At 42.2% G+C, this 26,387-nt stretch overlaps 1 protein-coding gene across 5 annotated transcripts; it reads right to left on the bottom strand.

The window, feature by feature from the left end:
• Positions 1-141: 141 nt before the first annotated feature.
• On the bottom strand, positions 142-26,246 carry grid2ipa (glutamate receptor, ionotropic, delta 2 (Grid2) interacting protein, a). Of its 5 annotated transcripts, none has more exons than XM_019277242.2 (23): positions 25,786-26,246; positions 23,986-24,239; positions 23,580-23,912; positions 23,334-23,488; positions 14,291-14,566; positions 13,269-13,354; positions 13,029-13,098; positions 12,519-12,815; positions 11,666-11,817; positions 11,331-11,492; positions 10,806-10,912; positions 10,562-10,709; positions 9,367-9,698; positions 5,279-7,777; positions 5,058-5,145; positions 4,676-4,765; positions 4,342-4,538; positions 4,086-4,241; positions 3,794-3,880; positions 3,538-3,667; positions 3,282-3,400; positions 2,991-3,155; positions 142-1,738 (listed from the first exon to the last, which is right to left on the bottom strand). In XM_019277242.2, the coding sequence occupies exons 1-23, from the start codon at positions 25,865-25,867 to the stop codon at positions 1,658-1,660; spliced, it is 6,066 nt and encodes a 2,021-aa protein (XP_019132787.2). In that variant the 5' UTR covers positions 25,868-26,246; the 3' UTR covers positions 142-1,657. The 5 variants fall into 5 exon arrangements, with proteins under 5 accessions (XP_019132787.2, XP_019132788.2, XP_019132789.2 ...); XM_019277243.2 differs by lacking the exon at positions 25,786-26,246 and adding an exon at positions 25,500-25,585; XM_019277244.2 differs by lacking the exons at positions 10,562-10,709; positions 10,806-10,912; positions 11,331-11,492.
• Between the last annotated feature and the right edge of the window lie 141 nt (positions 26,247-26,387).

Here is a 26,387-nt window from a genome sequence, read left to right as displayed (position 1 = left end):
CTTAAGAGTTGTATGACATGTAGAAAGAAGTGTGCGTGGCCTCTGATGTGTCCTTTTGTACTGTTAATAATAAACCAGCAGATACAGAATCATTTTTCTGGAAGGCAACACATATAATTTTACATTAAAAAAACACAGACATCCAGGCAAAAGTAGATTTAATACCACTCTTTATAGTTGTCAGCATTGTTAGGATACAATATAAAACACAGACTTAACACTTTATAGGCCTTATATGGACAGCAATGTTTTAGAGGTTTACATTCTATAATTTAAGCAGAGAGAAATTAGAAAACAGAGGGTTTTTTTTTTTACGAGCTGCACACATTATTCTTATAAGCCTTACCATTTAAAAACATCACCCGCAGACTAAGCTTTATGTTTTACAGAGCGCTGAGAAGCTGTTTCATTAATTTGTTTGAAAATGATGCTGCATCAGCTACACTAAACTTAATGACATTTCTGTCACTGTAAAACTTTAAATGACACAATCAACAAAAGAAATATTTGGGGGATACATGAACAAAGTGCTCCGTACAGTATATTGCGGCGACTGTACCTGTCTTCTTTACACCCACTTTCATTCTGTACAATACAAACACAATATATCTCTCTTATATAGTTTAAAGAGTATAATATCTAACAGTGGAACACAGCTAAACATTCACATATTGCACACTGCCCGCTGTAGTCGCCGCATGATCCCACTTCCACTCTCTGTAATTAGTGTGTTCATGACTTTAGACTGGTTAAAAATTATCTTCATAACAGTTAAAATTGTCTTTTATAAAAACAAGTAGTAAGTGCCAACTTCCCACTGACGTTGTCTCATATATACAAGTTTATAGCGTTAGAAGTTAAATATCATACAAGAGCAACAACATTTTGGAGAAAAAGCAATTATATGTTTATAACTGATGGTAGGACTTTGGAAAATAAAAAATAAAAAAACGCTGACAGATACAACGCAGGAAATGAAACAATCTGTAATCAGGACAGCTGAGTATTTAATTGAGAAAAAAAGCAACACTTAGTCAGTAAAGAATTTATGTTACATTCAGTGTGGTGGGTGGTTTACAAAAATACAGAACACTAACAGGAAAACTGCTTTTATGGTTTCTTCCAAACCACCAAGTGAATGTGAATGTCTTTTAATTAAATATCTATTTCAGAATAAAGTGTATTTTTTGTAAATCTATGTCTTATTCATGGATATATCACAAAGATTTGACTGTAGAACTGTAATAACACTTACAGAGGTGACCTGAACTCAGGCTTAGAGAAAGGAAACTTAAACTATTGGATGTTACTGAGTAACTATCTTTCAAATAGTAGAGATACCTTGACGGCCAAACAAGGTTGTTTTCTATGTAGTAGACTTTAAGTAGCCATTTAAGTTTTAGACTTTTGATAGCATATACTATACCACTGGTATAAAGCTAAAATCCATCTTTGATGCAAAAATTTCTCCCTCCTTAAATTTGATCAAAAACTCAATAATACATTAAATCTTTTTGCTCAAAATTATGAATCGAGTGGTGTGTTTGTGTGCTTGTGACAGTATACTTTTGCATACCTTATGTCCATCCATGTTTACATGTGTATATACTGTGTAGTCATCTCCATATGTGTGTGTGTTTGTGTTTGTGTGTGTGTGTTACCAGGCCAGTGGAGAGGCCATTCGTGGACTTCTGGGGCTCTTCAGACTTTCTGCAGCTTGCCGCTCACTGAGAGCTCTCTGTGGTAAACAAAGAACAGGATTAGTAAGGTAGCATAAATGTTGTTATTACAATGTTATATACTAGCTTGAGTGGAACATACTGTTGGGTTAAGTGTATATTTGTGTATGTTCGAGAGGGTTAAATCTGGGGCAATAGACAGACATTTCACCACTCATCCAAGAGGGACTGAAGAAGCCTCTTGGATAAGAGGTGAAACGCCATCACAGATCTTCATAGATGTTTCTCGAAGAAACCTTGATGACTGAGAACCTTTACAGACTTCATGTTTATTTAAGATTTTATTGACATTTTCTGCTTTATTAAATAGTGACAGCTGGAGAGATGGACAGGAATTTCAGAGGAGAGAGAGGGGATGACATGCAGCACAGGACTCTGGCTGGAATCAAACCCAGGTAACTGGGGTAAGGACTTTATCCATGATACAAGGGGCACACACTCTTCCAGGTGACCGTTGCACCTCAGACTTCATATTTATTTATGGTTATTCTGTGCTGTAATTTTTTTTATCTTATTTATATTTTATGTCTTTTAATAGCTGCTGGATAATAATTACTTTATGAATGTATAAATATGATGATATGAAAAAAGTCCAACTATTAAAACCTAGAGCATGAAATAAGTTATGCAAATCCATAATTCATAATACATAATAATTCCACCAGACCTCTCAGTGAATATTGGTGCCCCTCTGCATAAATCTGAATGTTTTGTTCATGAACTGCTGACTTTAAACACAGTTTTTTTTAATAACTTAAACTTTAAATTTGTTTTTGAAAGTCTTTCTTTATTCAAATCCGGCTTCTTGGGAAAAATATTCAGACTTGACGGCTTGCCAGACTGCAACACAGTGCTGAATGCTTAGTGTCAATATGATCCTGATCCTGCTGCTGTGTGTAGCTCATTATTAGAACTGTAGCCAAGCAGACTTCCTCTCTACATCTTTGATGAAATGCAGGCTGTGCTCATTACTGAACACACTGCATGGGCCTTTCTAAAAAACAAAACATTGGCAGAGTATAAATCTAGGAAGTAATTAGGTAATCATTACACAGAGCTTAGTCTTTATCTGCAACCATTAAAGCCATTAAACCATTAAACTAATGCATCACGAGCTGTTTGAAGAAAAAAATGAAGGCTTTCTCAAACCATTATGTTGAATAGTCTGGGCCGAAGGATGTCCTACAGAGGATAGGAATCATATTTATAGCCATATTTGAACAAATGAATGCCTCAATCTTTCTTGCTCACCTCAAACTTTGCCATGAACTCAGAAAAGATACCAAAGAAGGCCTCAGTGTTTGTTGCTTTTCCGTCTTCTCCGAAGTAAGAGGCAGTTTTGCTGAATTCTTCCATAGCTCTCTGTTGCAGGGACTCCAGAGACTGGACTGCTGGATGGCTGTTTTCCAGGAAGTTCTGCACATACTGGAGTCAAGGGACACAAAAGCTTCATCATCTCCTCTACTATATTAGTTTCTTCTTTGTATCAGCCTACATATCTCAGTGCTCAGTGCAACTATTTGGCAGTTTTGTGAAGGATACACTCATGACGACAGCAAAACGATCCTCAGAAGTAGCGGGCATCTTCTGACAGGCTGTGCGAATGTCCTGGATAGTTGTATGAAGGTCATTCAGATCTGATGTAATGGTCCTCTGGTTTACTTTAGACGAGTATGTGTATGTGAAGAAGGAAAGTACACTTAAAATCAGTGGCAAACAAACAAATCTTTAATAGGTGCTCTGTTGTACGGTATAATGTTCAAGCTACAAAGCAGAGGTCAAAGTAAAACATATCTACCTTTGGCTGCAAGAGGAACCATGGTTAAATCTTTAGAGAAATCCAACACATCAGGAAAGTGTTGACATAACGACTTAACCAGAATATGTAGAAATGTTGATTTCCCATCCACTGTTTTAGTTGTGCTCAACTGCAGGACACAATGCAAAGACATAATAAAGTTATTAACTGTACAAGCGAAACACGAGAAGAAAGAAAACAAATACTACTTTGAAAGACAGAAGCTTTAAATTTAATCTACTAGTATATGATGTACCTCTGTAAGGAAGTTGATCTTGAAACCTGTTGTCTTGCTGGTTTTAGGCTGACTGTTATTCAAGTAGTTCCCCATCGCCAACACAAACTAAAGAAAGGCAGAATGCAACAACCAGACCTGTAACTTTCAGCTAATCTTTGATTACATTTCCTATTGCAATACATTCTTTCAACTCTCATATGTACTCATGGCTAACTATTTTTTCAAAGAGTTGAGTTCTTTATGTGAGGGTATAGTCTAGTCTAATTCTAGCTGAAGATGATCTCCCACAATGCATATATGAGGAGGCTACCTCTAGTATCTTAGCCAGCTTCTTGCTGGTCTTCAGCTCCAATGAAGCCTTGTAGAGGCATTCGTACGATCCCTTTAACTCCTCCGTCTTCTCCTGCAGAGAACACTTGAAGAGGAGACACTGCAGGCGGGTCTTGTACTCTGGTACTGATAACATCTAATGGAGAACACACACACACAATGAGCAAATAAAGTGAGTGATGGTCAACACAAATGCAGCACAGACTCAGGTAATCCACACAACCATCTGATTTTACCTGCAACACAAACTGGTCTGGCTCACTGAGTTTGCTGGGGTCCTCTCTGTACTCTTCGTACTTTTTCACCTCCTCTGCATCGGGGGCATAGAGCAGCAGCTGTTTAATGTGGGGTGGCTCTAGCCTATCAGTGGCCATGTTCATCAGCACCTGACGCAGCTCCCCGGGAGACAGCTTCAGGTGAGCTATCAGGATGGCTAGAAGTTAAAAGGAAGATAAATATGAATTTAGATGATTGATTCTGAACCAGAAAGGAAATCACAAATTACATTTTAAAAGACTTGAAGACACATATAGAAAAAACATAGTAGAATAAAACATCATTTATACTTACAGGCATTATAGGCCTTCTTATGGGACAGAATTTCAATCACATCTTTCTTCTTGAAGGTTTCTGGTTGGGGGGAAGGCTCTGGCACTGGCACTGAAATGGAATCAGTGTTAGTGAAATGCCTAGATGTTATAGCATTACAGAGTAGAGAGACAGTTAGAGAGATGAGACTGCAGAAAAACTAGATCCCACAATCACAGTCCAAAGTCAGAGAAATTCTAGAAATAATGACATTGTGTCATTCCACCCAATCAATCTCTGATTAAAATATTTGCCCTATACTATAAACATACACGTGAATCCAGAATTCTTTCCAAGTTCTTTACAAGTGCCTCTGTTTAAAGCACTGCTGATTGCTGATATGAATACATTTACTTGTACTCACTGGAGCTCTTCTGTGTCCCAAAGTGCAGCTCCAGATCCAGATACTTCACCATGTCATGCAGTTTTTCATAGTCAGAATTGGCCCCCAACTACCAAAGACATACAAAAATAATGCTACGTGAAGTTCATGACTGCTACATTTTCAATTTGCAATCACAAATATAAAATATGTTACACTTTAAGAGGCCTTAGCTCCCCATGTATGAACCCCACAACGCTCACCTGTCCCCAGATAGTTCCCTCTGAGTTTTCCACCTGCTCCCAGCGCAACCTCTTCACACTCATGTGGTTGGAGTCCATCCTGGAGAGCGATGGCCTGGGCAGGGGTGGTGGGGAGCAGGGTGGTGGTAGTGGTGGAGGTGGCGGGGGCTCTAGATGCTCTGTGGGGTCAGATAGAGAGTGGGGGAGGGACTGGGGCTGGCCTTGTGATTGCTTATGGTGGGACTGAGTTTGCGGTGGGTGTGGCGACTGCAGTAGATGATGTGAGGGCTGGGATTGCGGACGGGTGGCTTGAGTGGAGGACTGGACTTGGTGCTGGGATTGGTGGTGTTGGGGCAGAGGCTGGAAAGTGGAGAGGGTGGGCTGGTGTGGCTGGAGGGGCTGAAAGGTGGAGAGAAGAGGCTGAGGCCTGTGGGGCTGCTGAGGAGGGTGGATGACGTGAATCTGGTGTTGGAAGTCTTGCGGAGGGGGCTGTGGGGTCATGTGGTGGATGTGGTGGATCTGAGGTGTGCTGGAGTGGTGGTGGGTCTGCTGGATGGAGTGGGGTCTTTGGGGAGAGGGTTTGGTGGGCTGTGGATGATGGGTTTGGTGGATCTGTTGCTCTGGGAGTCTCCCTTGTGGTGACACTTGGGTCTGATGATGACCTTTAAGACTTCTCCGACTCTGATGGGAGTGGCTGTCTCGGTTTAGCTGAACAGGGAGAGAGGCAGGGTCTTGCTGGGCTTGATGCAGAAGCTCTGTGGAAGAGTGATGGGGCTTAGTTTGGTGACTCTGATGAGTTTGATGGAGCAGCTCTGTGGAGGAGTGGTGGGGCTGGGGTTTGTGCACTTGATGGAGTAGCTCAGTGGATGAATGGTGTGCTTGTCCCCGATGCATCTGGTGAGCTTGATGGAGAAGTTCAGTTGAGGAGTGGTGGGGCTGCATTTGCTGTATCTGGTGAGCTTGTTGCAGAACCTCTGTTGAAGAATGGTGGGCCTTGGTTTTGTGTACCTGGTTGAGCATTTCTGATGATGAGTAGTGGGCATGGGCTTGTTGCATCTGCTGTAGCATCTCCGCAGATGCGTGGTGGGCCTGGGATTGTTGCAACTGGTGGAGCATCTCTGCAGAGGAGTGATGGGCTGGGGCTTGGTGCATCTGATGGAGCATCTCCGCAGAAGAATGGTGGGGTTGGGGTCTTACGCCCTGATGACTTTGGTAGATGCCCTCAGAGTACTGACCTTGTTGGCTGGGGTGGGCAGTTGGTTGCGGTGATGGCTGGTGTGGAGATGGGGCTGAACGGGACTGGCGTCGATGGTGATGACTCTGGTGGGCCTGTTGCTGCTGTGCTTGGCGCATCAAATACAGAGGATGGTTAGCGTGGTGATGTGAGGAGTCTGAGGGAGAGGGGAGTGGAGGTAAGGACTGGTGGAGTTGTTGGAGAGGCAGTGGTGAGTGGGCTTTCTGCTGCGTTGGCTGGGTAGGCATTGAGTGGTGGCTCTGGTAGATCTGTTGCATCTGTTGCTCCTCATAGGCTTTACGCTCTTCGTAAGCTTTTTGTTCCTCATAGGCTTTACGCTCTTCGTAAGCTTTTTGTTCCTCATAAGCTTTGCGCTCTTCATAAGCTTTTTGCTCCTGGTAGGCTTGAAGCTCCTCAAATGCTTTTTGCTCCTTGTAGGCTTGACGCTGTTCATAAGCTTTTTGTTCTTGGTAGGCTTGACGCTGTTCATATGCTTGTCTTTCTTGGAAGGCTTGCTGCTCCTTGTACATTTGTTGCTCTTCAAAAGCTTTTTGCTCCTCATAGGCCTTCTGCTCTTCATAAACCTGTCTCTCTTTGAAAAGTTTCTCCTGATAGGCCTGTTGTTCCTTGTAAGCCTGCTGCTCTTGGAACAGTTGTTGCTCTTCATAGGCTTTCTGTTCCTCAAACGCCTGCCTCTCTTTGAATGCTTGTTGGTCCTCGTAGGCTTGTCTTTCTTGGTAGACTTGTTGTTCCTGGTAGGCTTTTAGCTCTTGTATAGTAGCGTGGACCTGCAGGTCCTCTCTAGTAGGCAGCACTTTATGTAAGGAGTGCCTTTTTGGTGGTGGATTACTACGGGGTGGAGGTGGGGGAGGCGGACCAGATTTCCGGCGGATGGGCACATATGTTCTTGGGGAGTGTTCAGGGGTGTAGGCAAGTTGTTGTTGCTGCTGCTGCTGTTGTTGTTGTTGCTGTTGCTGCTGCTGCTGCTGTTGCTGTTGCTGTTGCTGCTGTTGCTGCTGACTCTGTGCAGGTGCTGGAGGAGGCGGCGGTGGGTCATTAAACTGAACAGGCGGGGGTGGCGGAGGTGTCATTGGAGGTGGAGGAATGTGGTCGGACGACGAAGAGTAAGTGAGGGAGGAAGCGTTCTCTTCTCCACTGCTACTTTGAACATCACTCGGGCTGCTGAGCTCTGGAGCCACAAATCCACCATTTTCATCTTCGTCCACCCCCAACTCCTCATCATTATCCTCATCCTCCTCATCTGGGAAGCCCATCTGCACAATATCCTGGCATTAACACCAATTACACTTCATTAGCCCTTTAATGTCAAAGTGGAACATTGTTTATTGGTTACAACAGGTTTATTCTTACCCAAATGCTAAATCCGAGATATATGGGTGTATATTAAAACTGGTCAGGTTCTACAAGATCTCCAGGATATATTTCTTTTCATATTTCATGGTTAACATGGCAGGTTTGATGACAATTTTGGCAAATCGTGTATAAAATTTATAAAATTTGAGACTGACGGTGTGTTTTGAACACTCTTTTGTTTACATTTGGATAACAGATTGTGTTTTCAGTGATTGTGATGGACAAGAAAACTTCAAACAAACTGTAGAGGGCAACCGTGAAAGAAGGGTGAAAGAAATTTATATGTAATGTCAGACGTTTGCATTCTTTTCTTAACCTAGTTTTATGTCAAATCATAAGTTTTTAATTATATAGGAAAGTGTGTTCTGTACCCATTTTGTATGTGTAGCTCTGTTCAAGGGTCTGACCTATTTTACATTTTGGACCCAGGTCTTTCATTACATCACTGTCGGGAATCATCGTGCTGTTCCAGAGGGAATTAACCCACTAGCACCAGAAACTATGGAATCATGGGTATTTTCACAAGAAACATTACAATGAGTACTAGCTTGTCAATTGACTGTGTGTCCTATAAATAGGTGTAGAACTTTGTATGCCAGGATAACCTCCAGGATATTGAATATTTTTTGTTTTTTGTTAGTTCAGCTACCATATAAACCTTGATAAAAAGAAATATTATATCAGATATGTGATCCTCAAAGCCCTCAGGATATTTGTGCAATAAATTTTAATTTCTTAAACAAACAGAGCAGACTATCTGAAGATTATTTTATTATACTTCCCTTTGCTACTGAGAGAAAATAATAGATAAGGTGGAGCATGCACACATAAAAAGATTTCAGATTGTTAAACTGCTAATGTCATGAGGTGTCTGCACATAGATGCATAGTCACATACTAATGCTGATACTATTATATACATATGGGTTATATGAAGATACTTGCTTAGTCATGGGTTGTTATCTTGATCAATGCCAGGTCAGAGGTTATTAGGATGGAGGTGCCAAAGAGCCACCAGGTTGGCACCGCTGCCAGATGTGTAGACAAGATAATGACTTCTTTAAATGGATGGATAAGGGGCAGGTCAATGGTTAAGCCTTCAGGTGGCCTTTCCTGGGAAAGGAATTTCTTTGGTCTATCTGTTCCTTTGACTTAAGTGACTTCATTGTATGGTTTGGCACGAGGTATTTTAATTGTATGTTTTGGGGGCATAACCTACCTATATAAGGGCTTGTCCCGTATAGGTCGGGAGAGTCTCATCATTCGGCCAGGAGCTCTCCAAGTAACGTTTTACTTGTTACGATGCTGAACTTGTTGTAATAAATTTGTTATACAACTAAGACAGTGTCGGCGGACTTTCTCTTCAAACATCTTCAACTGCATCACCACTGAATATACGACAGTCATAAGTGGATATTATATGCACATGCACTAAATACATATCAGTAGCAGTCAAATAATTATTATTTTTGTAATGAGGATTCATATAACTGCGACTTTACCTCCTCATAGTCATTCTCAGGAGTCAGGAAGTCATCAATGATGGCGACCCTCTGTCCCAGCTGCTCGCTCAGTGCATCCAGGAAGCGATCTGTGTCTTCTGAGCGTGGTGGTTTAGAGAAAGTGTAGCGCCGCTTGCTGCTACGGTGGGTTGGGGGACTTGATGGGTAGTCAGGGGGTTCTGGAGGTGACGGAGGGGGGCTGTCCAGGCTGATGTAAGGGTTAGACTCCCCACTGGTCTGGCTTGTCAGCCCTGATGGATAAAATTGGGCTGGAGGGGGGCTGGGGAGAGGCTCCGGCCAGGATGTAGGTGGTGGGGGGCCTTTACGGCTACCTGAGATAAGGAAGAGATCACAGCCAAAACATCATTTATGTAGAGAGATATGTCTTTCTGCTGACTTTCAGAGGTTTAAATACATAAAGGCTATCGACGACTCTAGTCCCTGACAAGTAGATTAATTCAGTTATGTGAGAACAGGTCTTCTCACCCTGCATTTATAGATATAGAAAGATTTTAAAGTACATGTCAATGTAAGAAGAAGCTTTCCCTTTGGTTCTGCACAAAAGGCAAGAGGAACCATTGCAGAAAACACTTAGTTTTTATAGAAGGGGGTCTTTAACTGTGTGTTTTCTAGTTCCACTTCCACCATCACCATATCCTTCTTATGAGGTGCAGTATTTCTGGACTATATTTGACTACCATCTACCTAACCTGGCCCTACTTGACATAGATCGGCTGGGGGTAACAGGTCAGTCTTGTAGGGAGACAAGCTATGGGCAAACCAAATCAAGTTAAAGATGGTAATGTTAAAATAGGTGTATACATGATATAAAGCGGGTTCCTCCACCCCCAGGTGTGTGACCCTCTTACTCAGGTCCAAATTTAACAAAACAAAAATTTGATTCAAAGCTGTGGGTTGTTTTTTGACTATGCTGTGCTGTACACTTATGTATAGCATGAAATTCTATATTTAAAAAAAAAAAAGTTTCAAGGATATTCAGTTGAGTCAAAAATAGGTTGGCTATCTTGGGATTTATCATCCTTGCACTGCAGTACTTTTTAAAACATTTTGTTATCCTCCATCTCTTACACAACACACATGCTCACTCATGCAAGGTATTCATTACCTAAGTACACCAGCTAAATATAATTCCAGCTGCTATTTGAGTTTAGTGTAAATTTATACTTTCAGCTACCTGTGTTAGCATGTATTGTAGGGGAAGCTGTGCGCGAGGGTGGATCCACATCCAGCAAACTCTCAGGGGCAGGAGGAGGACGACTCTTCAGAGACTTCGACCTCTTTGTTGAATACATGTTCTCCAGTTCAGCGTACACTGCTGACAGCTTGTATAGTGGAAATGTACAAAGAAATCAGAGTAAGACCTCTTGCCCTAATCACGATGAGTCCAATGCTGATCTTTTCCTGGGCCTGGTACATACATTGGTGAGGTTGTTGGGAGTCTCAGGAAGGGAAGTACCATCTCCTGATTGTCTCTCTCCTGGGGCCAACCTCATCCCTGTCTCCAGCATTGGCTCTGCACGGAGGCCTATGACAATACACCTGTTAGCACGACTGAAAAGGCCATGTTAGCCAACTGTATCTGAGGACATTTGGCCATTTGTGTCCTGACAGAAAGGAGCCCGCTCTCGCCTGGTTTGTAGGATGTGGGATGGGGTGATCAGACTATCTTTAGGCCAGTAATGGAGGAGCCAACCAAGCGATTTTGGAAACATGGGAATATGTTATTACTAACTATTATCGAGTATAATAAACTTAGAGAAAACATACAGAATTAACTGAACTAGTATGAACTACTCTGGTCACATATAAGCTGGAAACAAAATCAGATTTTAACTAGGATTTAACAGTTTATGATAAAATTGAGCATAACGTGAATGTTGAAAAAAACAACAACCGTGCTGATAATAATTGCTACGGATAAAGAAGATAATGAAGTTCTGTACCCATGCCCAAGTGTGTGCCAATGACCAGGTCATCAGAGCTACGTCCCCTCACACTGCTCCTGTACGTGGTCCCTGTCACCCTCATGGAGCTGCTACGTCGATGGGGCTCAGGGGCAACCTCAGGCTCCGGAGGAGGGGGAGGAGGTGGTGGTGGTGGTGGAACTGGAACACACACACATATTGGCAATGCAGAGGAAGAGGAAGGTGTATGAAGGTCTGCAGCACCTGAGTCGCTCTGAATCAGTGAATGTATTCCCCAGCGTCCATCTCTCACACATACACACCCCTTTTCATTCACACACACACACACCCAAACTAATTAAAACACCACACACCTGGTGATTTGTATCCAAGAAAGCGTGAGATCTTGCTCTGGCAGTGTTCCTGCTCCTCGTACGTCAGTAGCTGATAAACAAACTGCCAGATCACCTGTTTGGCTGGAGTATCCAGCACCGGGAACACATCCACGATCAGAGTGTCAACATTCCTGTTGCCATGGAAACACAGGCAAGGTAACAGAGATCGCCTGGCAGTCCATTTACAGGTCAATGATGAGCTTGTGGGTGTGGTCACCCATGTAATAGAGGAAACCAGACACAGAATTAACAGTGTACTACACCGATTTTACACATGAAGTCAAGTTTACCGATCTCTTCTAAGGAAAATCATAATCATCTCTGTTTAGGCTTAAAAATTGGAAACCTTCATATGTAATTAGAGTGTCTAATGAAGTGGTGCTAGTGGTTGCATTATGGGAAACATAGGATGTAAATGTAGTGTTGACCTGACCTTCCTGAGGGATGAAAACTTAGGATATCATAACCTCTGCATCCTTCTTGTCTCTCGTCAATCTCTAAACTTCAAATCTCCCATAAGTACCCATTTTATTATGATCACAAATTCATAAACATTAATTTGTCTGAATTTGTGACTGCTGATGAACATTTTGATTAAATTGTGGCATTTAACCACCTGATTTTAACACATTTGTGCCTCCACAATTGCACTACTAACAAAAAATGTTAATGTTCATTGTAACTTTACATGCCAATTTGTGATTTAGTATAAATGCACACACCAAGCCCAGCAGCACAAAATACATGTTTGTATATCACTTCTATCTTGTAGCTATATCTCACCCGACTCTTCCCTTTCTTCTCCCTATCTTTTTCCCTACCATTTGCTCACCTGTGCTGGAAGAAGTTTTCCAGAGCCTTGCAGATGGTGTACCTCTCCTGGATGGTCAGCAGGTGCTCCAGCTGCTGTCCGAACGTGCGTCCGTGAACCCGGATACTGGGAGGCAGAATCTCTGCCACCCACTGCAGGGAGCTGAGCACAGGGGAGCGGGCACGTTCTGTGGGAATCCCACCGCCAGCGATGTCCTGCTCTGATAGGGTGAAAGTAGGCGGACCATCCTCCACTACCAGAGTGGGCATGGCACCACTGCCCTGGAGCATGGACACCACCTTCTCATGGGAGGAGGTTCTACAGGCACACATGGTACACATGGAGAAACTCGCTTCAACAACTGTGTGAGTTCTATAAACCACAAAACATCTTCAGAAAGGAAACTCTATTGGCATATTTATGTTTACTTGTAAATCCTGAATTATATATTGAAAAAAACATGTTTTATGTAGAGTTTAGACGCAAATTTGCAATACATTTGAAAAGTTTTTGCAGGTAAAAGAGCACAACCTCATGTCCAGTCCATTGAGAAACAGGATGCGGTCTCCTGGCTTTAGACCTGCTTTGTCGGCTGGACTCCCTGCAGAAAGAGAAAGACACTCTTGATTTAATAATTTCCTCTGTCTGGAGTCTGGAGGCTTTGTAACTGTGTTATTTTGTTATTACAGTGTAATAACTACTCGTATAAGAACAGCTTGATCCTTTACACACAAAAATGATCATACTAATAAAGCACCATCTTTAACTTACCGGGTATGACAGAGTCGATCCACACCGGAGCATGGCCTCTAAGAGTGAAGCCAAAACTCATGTTTCCCTTACATACTCTTACTGTCCTGAAGAGACAAAGTTGAGCTTTGGTTAATGACAGGACTGAGGAATGACCAGAGGTCCTATCAAGTAAAAAGAAGGAGGTAAAAATACTACTTTTTGGTTTTTATTTTCAGAATATGGCAGACAATGGAATATAATATTCATTACTATGTTTTTATGCATGTATAATCACTTGAAAATAATAATCTTTTTATTTTTATTACTTTAAAATTAGACTTTTATATCTACAGTGGGAGCGGGTCCACATTCATTGAGGCTGCCATGTTGAAACACCATGTTTCTACAGTAGCCCAGAACAGACAAACTAAAGACTGACTCAAGACATGGCCTTTTACCTCACACCATCACACATTATACGCAAACACTAAATCCTACACACAAGTAAGGGTGTTTGAATTGGTGGTAGTAATTCCCATAGCCCATTGCACACAGTGTTCAGAAATCTGTCCAAAAAGTTGTCTGCAATGAGACGAATAATGCAACGGGTAGGAGTTCCTCCAGCTGTGACCTCCTGCAGATTTCATATTCAGCAAACTAGTTTTAATAAACAGGAAACAACGTCATATGGAGAGAGCAAGAGAACAGGTATGACTGTCTAAAATAGGTTTATGTTCCCATAGGTTTACCCACTGAAGGGTCTATTTTTCACTGAACTCCTACTCATCTTAATTCACATGAATTCCATGGTTACACAGGAATACCTGTCACAGCCGTGGACTGTAATAAATCTTATCAAGAAAGAGAGAGGATGCTATTTTAGGAAAATGGTTTTCTTTGAAGGCTAAAAATGACACATGCTGTGTAGCTGATGGGATAAATAAAAGCTGTGACTCCAGCTGATAAAAGGTCAGAGCACGCAAGAAATGAAAAGTCAGGATGAGCAAAGAAAATCCTATTAAATAAAAATCTGTAATATCACTATGTCACTTAATACAAACCTGCAGTTGGTGGTGGTGCCACTGGAGTGCCCAGCTATGAGAGAGGTGGTCTTGCGCATGCCACGGGCTGGGGGGACCACGCCTTCCTCTGCGTGGGTGCGTGGCACTGAACTGGCACGGGTGGAGACCAGGAGGCGTTCAGGGTGGTCCTCACTCCGGCTGCGACGAAGGTGGTTACGGCTAGGGTCACTGAAGCTCCTCCCTTTGAGCCGGCTCATCAAGCTCTGGTTAACCACCTCGTCAAAACGTTCCCGGTGTTTCTTGGGAATGAAGATCCTGACAAACATTGTGGGATCAAACACAACCTCAGATTAAGAAGAAAAACTCAAGGAAAGCAGAGATGGAGAGGCCACGTAGATGTCCTGTTCAGCTTCTTAACAAAATTACATTATAGCAGCAAAAATTTTCCAAATTCTTTATCCTGGTCTTTCAAACCATCCATCATCCAAAGTATCCACAAAAAAAAAGACACAGGGATTCTTGGTCTGATTACGTATTGTTCCAGCTGCAGAATCCATCTAATTGGCTCAGAAATAGTTCAGTCCATCTCATCTTGTCTCATGGGAGTGCTGAGGCAGGTAGAAAGAATGGGTCCACCATTAGTTTGTGAGTATGCATGTGTGTGAGAGAGAGATGAGAGAGAAGCTTTGTTTGCGTGGTCCTGTCACAGCTGCAGGTACGAGTGTTCAGTATCAGTGACAGCTCGCAGCATGCAATATGCGAACAGGAGGATGCTCAGAGCCACCTCTGGGAGGAAGCACTCCACTCCCCCTACTAGTGTTATTTTCCCCTCCCATAATTCACTTCCAATGCTTCTTTTCCTCTTAAAGGAAAACCCCACCCTCAAATACTACTTAAATATCAATTTGTGATATTTAGTGTGTGTTCCAGTGGGGGTTTTGTGGGCACTTTCCTCATTTTGTGTGCTGTAAACATGTAGTCAATAAAAATAAATAGTGGAGCAGTAGTGTTGGCTATAACTGCTTGTTCAAATACTTATCAAAGAAGGCTTGTGTTTCAGATGCACAAGCTGTCTATAAAAATCGATTGTGCCGCCTCTCGATGACACATTTCTCCCTGTAAGATTGTTCCACATGAGCAGCCTTTTATTCTCTCATTTACTACTGATGTTTTAGATTGCTTAAAATGTCCACTCCCAATAAGCTATCTTGTAGCTGTGCTGTCTGCTGCATGTGGTTTATATTTGTCCAATTATCTGCAAGAAGAAGAAAAACAAAACAACAGAACTGACCCAGAAATATAAGAGTAATTGCCAGTGACTATGTTTTGAAAAGTGTTTTAGGGTGTGTTTCTTTCCCTTGAATATAGGACACCATCTCCTGTTTTTCTTCATCTTTCATCCGTGGTTCTGCGCCAACACATACACAAGCAATTCTTCATTACCCACCCATGCACACACACATCATTTGTTCCTTTTCTCTTTTGCATATCTTACTCCCCATACTGCCTACAAAATGATGCTGCTTCCATCCTCAACACAAGCCTGTCTCTATCGCTCTGTCTTCAAAATGAATCTCCTGAGTACTTCCACTGTGCAGAGGAGAAAAGAGTGCTTTGGTTTTTCAGAGTGTACTGTAGATGCACAGCTCAACTCCTTACTCAAATGCTACTGTTGAGGATAAGGCAAAGTTTGGCAAGCACTGGGAATTAATTATTAATTTATTAAGAATGACACATAAGCTGGGCTGCCTCCAAACCAGTACCTTATAATCCAAAGTTAAGGGGAAGCTAACAGATATATCCTCTTTGGGGATTTCTTACCTTGATGAAAAATCTCACTCAGTAAAGTTCACAGGCTTTGCAAACATGTGCTGACACCCACACCAAAAAAAACATGCCTGCGAATACAGTTATCCCAGACACCCTCACATTGATCCAATAAAATCTGAGACCAGAGATCTAAGTATAAGTATAACAAACATTATAGCAATACGTTGCAAGAGCAATTGTTCCTAAATAATATTAAGTCAATAGCACTGCAGCAGTGTGAATCTGCAAAAAAGCAATAACGCTATTTACAGCATTAGAAATGTTGTAATTGAGCCACTTTTAGAGGCACAAACGTTCTTGTGTTTCTTGATTTCATCATTCAAAACTGTCAATCACACTTTTGTATGAGAATAACTAGAAAAGTGTATGTAAGTATGTTAAATTGTCTCAACAACGATGTACATGTACAATTTCTGTCAAAAACAGTTAATTCAATATTTGGTGTTCCACAGGGATCAACCGTGGGTCCCCTTTTATTTCAACTACTATTGCAGATGAAAATTTATCTGATGTGTTTCTAACAAAATGAACCAAGTAATAATAAAGTTGTATTGTTTAGTCATGTTTAACTTTCTTTCTCACTCTCTGGTGTACCCAGTGATACCCACATTTACCTGAAAATTATAGAAACTAGTAACAGGCAATGACATGCACCATTACCTGAATAAAACTATAGATTTTTCTTTCCATTGTTGGAAACATATGGTGTAATGTAAGTATAACAACATAACAAAATACATGACGAGACATTTTAACGTGTAAGTTACATATTATGTTTCTATTATTACCATCATTTTTTATTTTTATTTTTTTTTAGTTCTTACCATTTACTGTGGACATACACAAGTGGATGTGCCATAACAGTGCTATAAAAGCTAAAAAAAATAAAAGCTCAACTTGATTCATTGTCTCTTTAAACAATAGATGTAGTTAGAAGTCAGTCTGCAGAGGCTGCAGATTGTTATAAAATATCAATAAATCATATATATGTAAAAAATACCTTTGTGAGTTTGTTGGGAAAAGGCAAATGTGTATCTGTGTGTAGAAATTCAGTACAACCCTGGTCACTCAGTGTGGGCATCATTAAAAGGATAATAAGTTCACTTCCATATACGCTTTCTATAGAGGCATCAATTTAAATAAAGGCCAAGGCAAGGTGTACGGAGGTGACAGTGATTAAGTGCAAGGTTTGTTCATGCAGCAAAAAGTCAAAACTTTCCCCGAGGGTTACAATGTGCTCATCTGCGATACCAGGCTGCTCTGAACTGCTATCTACAGGTTTAGTTTTGTATAGTAAGAAGAGATCTAGAACAACTCTTGTCAGAGACATAACACAAATAGTAAATAAATCCACACTGAGTAAACCTGAGATGCTCAAAGAGACTGACAGACAAGCTGTCAGAAGTGAGAACTGATATAAAGAAAGACAGAAACAACCGCAGAGACACATATGAAGCCACAAGCGGTAAAATTGACAGTGCCAGAGACAAGAAAAGAAAGTCGAGAACTAGAGCTCTTTCTAGGCCAGGGTCATGTAACTATTGGGAATGAAGGAGGCTAGTCTGCGCTTACAGGCTATGTAGGCCACAGAACTTTCACAAACAACACTCATACATCACCATGATTTGCACAGACAAACGGTGGATAGGGAAAACTGAACAGAATGGGGCCATTTATTGTGCATTTATGACAGTCACAGGTCTTGGCTCCATTTCATTCTATGCACTATTGATTTCTATTAACTCCATCACCTCTCTGTCACGTTACAATCTCAGTCAAATAATATTTCACTTGTCATATCTTGGAACCCGGCCAAAACACGTGAGCAGAAACTTTAAAGCTTTCCTACACTGAAGTTGGATGTAGGCCTCGGGATGCCCTCAATTATAAGGAGGGCGAGAGGAGTCTATAATTAGGTGTGAAGGAGGGGTAGATCAAGGACGCATCTCACAGAGGGATGAATGACAATTGCAATCAGCTGGGAAAGTCACAGTAACCATTATTATCAGACCCACTTCTGATCAGCCAATTTGACTGCTGGGCCAGATATGAATTTGTAAACACAAAGCATGGCTTGAGACACAGAGTGGAATTAAAACCCCTCAGAAACAAGGCTACAATAAGACAGAATACTCAGTTGTAGTAGTAGTAGTAGTAGTAGAGTTGAGTTTTATGCAAATCTAGCAAGTTACCATGCTGGAGTCAAATTTAGAGACAGATTTTCATATTTTGACATGCAGACAAAAAGTTTTTTTTTTTAATTAACCGATTCAGTCTTTGGTAACAAACACACAGATAGCAATTGCACAGCAATACTTTCACAGATATTTCAGATACAAGTCAGCACAAACAACACAAAGCACAGCTAAGATCAAAGGAAAAGTACCATACCGAAAGTGTCTGGAAAGGCTCCTATCCCTTCCCATGGCTCTTTAGGGCTTTGAGGAAGTGCCTCAGCTCAGTTTAGCAACGCAAATGCCTCTCCTCTATCTCGGTGAGTCCCCATCTAGTTTGAAAAACAAACTCTCCTGGATAAGTCGGGGAAGAAGATAAGAAAAAGGGAAGGTGTCCTGGATCTCAAAAGCGTTTGCTGTTGGCTCAGAAAGCAGCCAGGTGAAGAAAGAGAGAGAATGAGAGAGAGGGAGGGAGCAAACAGTAAGAGTGGCTGTGGTTCACATCCCTCCACACCTCCAAAACATCCCCAGGCAGCATCATCAGCTGTTCTCCAACTTCATGTGTGGGGCAGCACTCTTCCTTAGTTCCCATCTTTTGTCCCCTTCTTCCTTCAAAGACTCCAGGGTCAAGGTCAGCACAGGGTACCCTTCTCAGTCACAGCTAAAGGATAATCCTCGTCATCGAGTCATCCATCATTCGGCAGTAAGAGGAAAGTGAGTGACAAATCTTCTCTTCCCTCAGTGGAGGAGGAAGGAAAGAATGAGATGAACAGAGGAGTAAGTGAGGAGGGAGAGAGGAGAGAAGTGGAGGAGTGAGGAGAGCCCCAGTGGAATTTCACAGGTAGGTCAGCACAATGACTACGTGAGTGTGCAAGAACCAACAATGTGCATAATTCAACGTACAGAAGCTTTGCGGTCATGTCTGTGCAACACATGCTCACATGCAGCATTCATAACTCTTACTTCCACACGTATGATTACATCTATCCAAATGTCTCCAAACATTTCCAACCAAAAACAACTTGATTCACTCATAAAACTGTCAAAAGATAGAAACACTGCACTGCACCGCCAGTCCTGGGTTCATACGGCATCAGTCTAATTAATTCACGTCTTTGAAGTCTATATACAGACACAGTATGAGAGACCTACAGATCACTATAATTACATTCAATTACCATAACGATACAGAAACACATGAACAAAAGAGCTGGGAGGGGCGTTCCAAGACGGTCTATAATGACACTCCAGATACACAGTCTTTTACATAACTTTCAAGTGTTCAAGTGCTTCCTAACCCCTGGGTTTTTACAGGCCATTTAAGAATCAACGCCGGCAAGTGCGTCAGAAACCTAAGAGAGAATTTATTAAAAGAAATAGGCTGCTTAAAAATAGAACACATCCTGCGGGAGGGCGAGGCAAATCGGAGGGGGGACTGAGGCAGACTGAGCATGAGTGTGGCCCAGCCGGTCAAGTTTTACAAGGCGTGCAGATGAAATAACTTCATAAGCCTGTTAAGCACACCTCACATCCTCTGATGGACAACCTCTAAATTAACAGACCGAGGTTGGGCGGGTGGAGAGTTTTCATATGCCTGTGTCACAGTAAGTGACATTGATTGAAGCAGAGGGAGAGAGACAGAAGAGGGGGGCGGAGACAGTGAGTTAATTAAAAAAAAAAGAGAGAGCGATTCAGCTTCAGTGGCAGACACATTGATTCTCCACACATCAAACGACAACGCTGGCACGAAGCTCATCACTAACAATCTCTTATATGATACTGCATGTTGCTGTTATATCTTCAACTGTGATTCTGAGCTATAGCAACCAGTAACTTGAGATAAAGAAAATAAAGAAAACAGACAATCAGTATGGGAGTGTGGAGGGGGATATATCTATCTAATATTTTCAAGGTATTTCATGCAAAACCACAAATTTCAGACTCATGTTGGTACCAGGGAAAAATTCAGGGGTCACCAAAGTCATTCGGATTGATCATCTGGGAACAATGAATGTTTGTACCACATTTCATAGCGATCCATCCTATAGTTGCAGAGATATTTTTAAGAATAAGTAAAGATGCTGACCTGCTGGTGGAGCTACAGGAAAAGTCATGAGATCATAAAAGTTATAAGGATTCAACCTCTGGGGAACATGCCAACAGTATTACATTTTATGGCAATCCATCCTAGTTAGTTATTGATATATTTCACTCTGGACTAAAAGTAGTGGACCAATAAGCTCCATAGGCTCCACCGTGACCCTGATGAGGGATAAGTGGTTACAGATAATGGATGGATGTATTATCACAAGCGAGTGTGCAAGTGTTTATTTGGCAAATTTGGTCTCTCTCTCTCTCATGCACCTGTCTTGTGAAATAGATATGCAAAGTGTTTTTTCTGTTCTGGACCAACAGCCTTTGCCTAATAAAGGTTTGGCACCGAAACATTGCAAATAAATGTATTATCACAAGTTAGAGAGTGTGCAAGAGTTTATTTGGCAACTATGGACCTGCCTCATGAAATAGATACACAAAAAGTGTTTTTCTGTTCTTACTTTGCCATTTCTACAGCCATGCCAAAAACTATAAAAGCAGCCTCTAAACACACCTATTAAAAATATCATCAGTGACACATTTCCTCAAGAATAAAGGATTTCCAAACTGCATTTTCTCTCCCCAGACACTCATTTTCAGCAGCATCTATTTTCATCAACATCACCCTGAGGCTTGGCTCATGGACAACCTGGAGGCAAAACTCCCCAGGGCTCCTACCACATAAACATGATAACCAGATTCTGCTGCAAACGTCAGGAGTGATACCAAATTTGGGATATGAATGAGACTGTTAGCCCTTTACAGAGAATGCAAACCCACCAATACCCTGCAAGATTTGAGCAACCTAATTGGACACAAACTGTGCTGATAAAGACAACAACTCAATGACACATCAGCCAGAGACACAAAGAGGAAAGAAAAAACTTTGCACATTAAAGCCTGTCGAGGTCACAGCACACCAGGGTGTAAAACAGCTTTCTGAAGTGGATTTACATTTAAAGAAATGCTTATTGGGAGAGTTACTGTACATTTCTCACAGCCTAAATGTGAGGGGGAATTAGTTCTCAGTCCTCTGTGGATCCAGCTAATGCATAATTAATTGGACTCTGTGCAAAACAAACATTACATTGCATTTTGTACAGGCCACTTTCTAAGGAAGGAAATGTGCTACCAAATCTGTGATACAGACAGCTGTGTCAGAGGAAACTGAGATGGCTGGACAACAGCTTTGTTTAGCTGGAAGGACAACGGATTACTCCCCAAAAATGAGTCACTGGAAAAATCCATTACTGATTGGTTGTTATGAAACTGTGACTACAGAATGATTAAACCGCTTACTTATATATTATTAGACGGATACCAGACAACGCTTTGATACCAAATTTGATGACATGTTACATGCGACAACTGTTACAAAACGTAGTAATAGTTTTTCAGTACTCACCTGAGGCAGCAACTCATAATTTCTCCCAGCATTGAACCTCAAAGCAAGGACGAGTGCATGTGAGAAACAGTGCCTGTGCACATGCAGCCTAAGCATCTACATATTGTTCTGTTTTCGTACTGTATGTGTGCATATCTCAGCCACTGGCAGCAGACTGGCTGTAGCAGCTAAGAGCTGCATGCAGAGGAGGGAATAAAGAGGATCCAGTGATGTGATCCACCGAGAAAATTGGTGCGTGTATCAAAGAGTGCATCACAGCTGACAGGGAATTGGAAAAGAAAGAGACCAACAGAGAGAAAGTCAAAAGACAGAAAGTGTGGGAGAGGAGAGAGGGGGGGCTGACAAAAGAAATTGCAAGTGTGTGCAGTGGTATTGTGTTTGGGGTTTTGATTTTCCGATCACTGCTGAGGAAGAAGAAATGCAGTATTCAGCTGAGAATTTCTAACTACACCCCAGTGTGCTGTACCTGAGAGGGGAGAAACATGACAACACAAAGTGACTTTCAAGCACCCAAAAAGCAGCAGCTACTGCCTGATATCAGGCCAGAGTTATTAATATGTGCTCTTGAAGTACACCTACATTTTGGTTTTTTTTGTTTTTTAAACATATTTTTTATTGAGATTCTCACATTGATTTAAACATAGACACTTTAACCAATGACATGAATACATTATCCCCCTAATCTGGCGAAAATAAAAATAAATAAAACATAAAAGAACCTACATTTAATAGTAAAATTCTGAGAGGGGGAGTCCTACTAATATTGATTTTATGATGCAGTTAGGAAGTTTTTGCTGCCCTCACTGTGCCCCTATTGTTGTGTAAGGCTGGACCACAGCTGAACTGTCTATATGACACAATGGACAATAATTCTCCCTAGTGCAACCATAAAAAAAAGATAAGCAGCGAACTATTTGAAATGTCAAACACAGCTCATCTGCATTACACGTTGCCTGGTTTATTAATTCACAGACTCAGCTAAATAGAATTGCACGTCACTGGATTTAGATTTATTTAGACACGTCGGTTTTGAGTGCTTCTCTGTCTTTCAAAGCATAATTATTTATTGAAACGCACACTTTGGATTAGTTGGAATATGTTGCTAGGCTTGTAATAAACTGTGCTCTCATGTTTTGTTAATGTTTCACAATTTAACAATGAACCATCCAAACAAGAGTTTTGGTTGTTTGCTCATTAGACAGTAACCTCACCCACAAATCATCTTAGTTAATTCCCAATGCATAAAGCACTGAAATGCAACTCTTTACTAGCTCATACCCGTTGAGAGTTTAAACTGGAAGCAGCACTGCTGGTTAAAACATCAATGAATTGTCCTGGTTGCTGCACAGATACTGAAAGCAGATGCAAATCCAGATGCAAAGAAATCTGTTTTAGCGCAGAGGAAGAGGGGATATAAACAGTTTAAGAAATTCCCTTGTATTTGACAAGGCTTCTTTAATCACTACATGAAAAGAACTAAAAAACGTATTAGTGATGCAGAGTCTCTAAACAAGAAACTCACACACAGACATGTTTGACATATAGGTATGAATGTATATCTGAACAACTGATTGGCTACCTGACACTGTCAATCAGCTGCTGATGATCCTCCGTGATCAAGATGTCGGGCAGGGCCTCAGCCAGATTCTCCACGTCCCTCTCAGCAGCGTACTGCTTGAGCACCTCAAACAACTGTTCCTTTATATCTGGCTCCTCCCCTAGCACTTCCTCCACCTGATGGGCAAATAAAAGCATAGACATGAATTATTAATTACTGAAGTAAACACATAAATATGTTTACAGATTACATTTTTTCCACACCCACTTTTTTATTGAACTCCATGGCCTTGTGGGCACGACTCTCCCTGACACTGTCCCCACTCTGTGATAACACTCTCATGCTGCTGCTCAGCCGCTTGGGCCGCCGGGCCATACTGAGCACGCCAAGGCGCAGAGGCCGACCCTGAGCCGCTTTGATCATGGCTGCCGCCGTTTCATGATGTTTCACTGGGATGCCGTTGACCTCCATGACGTAGTCTCCTGCCTTGAGGCCACTGCGACCGGCCGGACCGTTGGGCATGCAGTCCTCCACCATCAAAGGGCTGTCTCCAACGATGGTGAAGCCAAAGCGGCCATCAGGGCCGGGAGTGATGTCAATCTGAGGGATAAACGCATGGTTACCACCATTGCTGAATGTTGTATGTGTTTATTGTAAATGTGGTCAGGCTGACCTGTTCAATCCTTGACACCACTCCGATGCTTGGAGGCACCGTCTTGAGGGTCTGAGCCAGAGCGATCAGTGCCGGTGTGCTGAGGTTGGTCACGTCCTGGCCCTCGATATCCACCACCTGGTCCCCGGGCTGCAAGCCAGCTAGGTAGGCGCTACTGCCCTCCACCACGGACAGGATGTAGCTGGGCCCAGTGCCACCCAGTCGGAAGCCAAACGCCTCAGGCCAGTTCTGGTTGGTGGCTGGTAGGCCGAGGTCTGAAGGAGGACAGGAGATTAATGTGTGTCGTCTTAGATTCTCGTAGGGAGGTAAAATGTTTCACTGCTTGTAGGATATGTATGTCATGTTAGATCATTGTTAATCTGGCGCAAGCTGCTCATACAGACGAGCGGGTTGTGAGCTGTAAAATGGAGGTCAAATGGTTCATTGGTTTAAATAGGGCACCTAAGACATGGAGCTACCCTGCTGTAGCAGCAGGTACACTGATCTATTTAATGAAGCCACAGGATATAAAGACACCAAGGTCATGTCGAGAAGCATTTTCAGATTGATGGATTTGTTTTTCCTGTTTGAAGTTGAATGGCAGCAAAAAGGAAATATAAAGAGTGAAGGTAGTTATTTCTGACTGCTGGTATCTAGCCCACATGTTGAACTGCTGGCCTTCCCCTGGTCACTGGCCTCATTCTACAGCAGCAGAAAGTGTCCCAACAGGCTCACTTGACTTCATCTGCTGTCATCTCCAGCCATCTGGATACGTCAAAGATAAATGTAGGACATTATAGGGATTGGTCAGTCACTGTTACGAGGGTGATACAGTGTTTTGTTGATATCTTGCCAAACCTCGAATCCACAGTTTTGTTTATGTAATTTAATTTTCATTTCCAATCTTTTTGCCCTGCCCTCTTGTCTTTTGTACTTTTCCACATCTATATTACAAGAAATAGAAACTTCACTGACTCTACTCTTTGCAGATTTCTGTGTAACGGCAGAAAAATCTTGGATGTAAGTCAAGGTGGCACAGCCACTCCCATCAACACTGATTTTTCATCTTATCTTGAAATTCTTGTGATGAAATAACTTCAAGGTGCAAAATTAGAAAGGAAAACTTGACACTTAGAAATATAGCAGAGCTACCCGTACAGTATCAAGATACATTATAACACTGTAGACACACAAACAATGGCATGCAGTTATCCATCAAACAAGCAGCACCAAGCGGCTCTGGTTTTCTTTTTCTAGCTGAACAGAGGATTAGAAAGATGGAGACAGAGGGAAAGCGAGGCAGATGGTGAGAGACTAAATTAAAGACGGAAAGTAAGAAAAGTCAGTAAAAAAAGTGCATGAGAAGTCTGAAAGATTTCTGCAAAGAAATGCAGGAACGTCAGATCTACAATGCAAAAAAAAAAAAGACAAATCGGATCTTACTGGAGCAAGGGGCTACATATTCAATGTGAGATGTGGCTGAGTGAATAAAACATCTGTCAAACCCAAAAACTCAAAGTAGCAGAACACAGAACTTGGTATCATCTTGCTGACAGGAAACATCAAACTGCAGCTGATTATTGTTTAAAATAGATTTGGAAATCCATTTGAAAATGGAGCCGTGGATCATCTTTCCTCCCCACCACAACGCCAGCGGCACTCAGAAGATTGTCAAGACATCTCGTTGTCCTATCTTCCCCAGTCTGCGCCCCTAGAAACACAACCTCAGCTTCAGCTCCTTTTTTGCTTTGTTCTTTATCTCACCTCCAGCAGATTTCATGAGCATCATGTAAAAACAATGATTCGGAGAAACAGACTTACAGAAATCTTTGGAGGCACTCCGGGTCCCAGATTTGCTCTGGCGCAGGGAGAAGCGACCCTTTCTGCTCAGGAAACGCCTCATCCTTGCCCGGCTTGCGGCAGGGCACGTTCCAGCCAGCCTCCTTTCACCCCCGGCCTGGAGGTTGACGCAGCCAAAGAGTGTCCACGGACACCCTTGTGCTGCTCCTCACCTGAGCTCACTGCCTCCGAAATCCTCTACCCAGCTAGGCAAATCAAGTGCACCTGAAAGGTCACATCTGTAGGTTATCTGGGCCAGTGCCTCCTCCTGTTCTCAGAGAACCAGCAGTCTACAGCTGAGAAGAGGAAGGCCGGAGGAAAGCGGAGAGCGTCTGAAAGTCAGGCTCTCCATCCTGGGTGAGGCAGTCCAGCCTCAGCCTCAGCCCAAACCCTATGGCTGAGCGACGATCAGAAAACTGGGACACGCTCACTTGGTCCTGAAATGGTTCTTTGCAAGAAAAGGTACTGCGAAGCCCCATTTTTCTATAAATACCTTTTCCTCGCTCTCTCTCTCCCACCCTCACTCTCTGTCTTCCTCGGTTGCTCATATGGATGGGGCCCTCTCAGAGGGCTGAGGACTGACC

This window comes from Larimichthys crocea, chromosome XII, assembly GCF_000972845.2.
Source record: "Larimichthys crocea isolate SSNF chromosome XII, L_crocea_2.0, whole genome shotgun sequence".
Lineage (NCBI taxonomy): Eukaryota > Metazoa > Chordata > Actinopteri > Sciaenidae > Larimichthys > Larimichthys crocea.
This window is presented reverse-complemented; position numbering and strand designations above follow the sequence as displayed.

Coding starts and splice junctions, on each gene's coding strand:
- grid2ipa (XM_019277242.2), bottom strand. CDS start 25,867: ATGAGGCGTTTCCTGAGCAGAAAGGGTCGCTTCTCCCTGCGCCAGAGC. Junction 9,699..10,561: donor TACAATACATGCTAACACAG/GTAGCTGAAAGT, acceptor TCCTTATCTCAG/GTAGCCGTAAAGGCCCCCCA. Junction 4,766..5,057: donor TGGGACACAGAAGAGCTCCA/GTGAGTACAAGT, acceptor ATTCCATTTCAG/TGCCAGTGCCAGAGCCTTCC.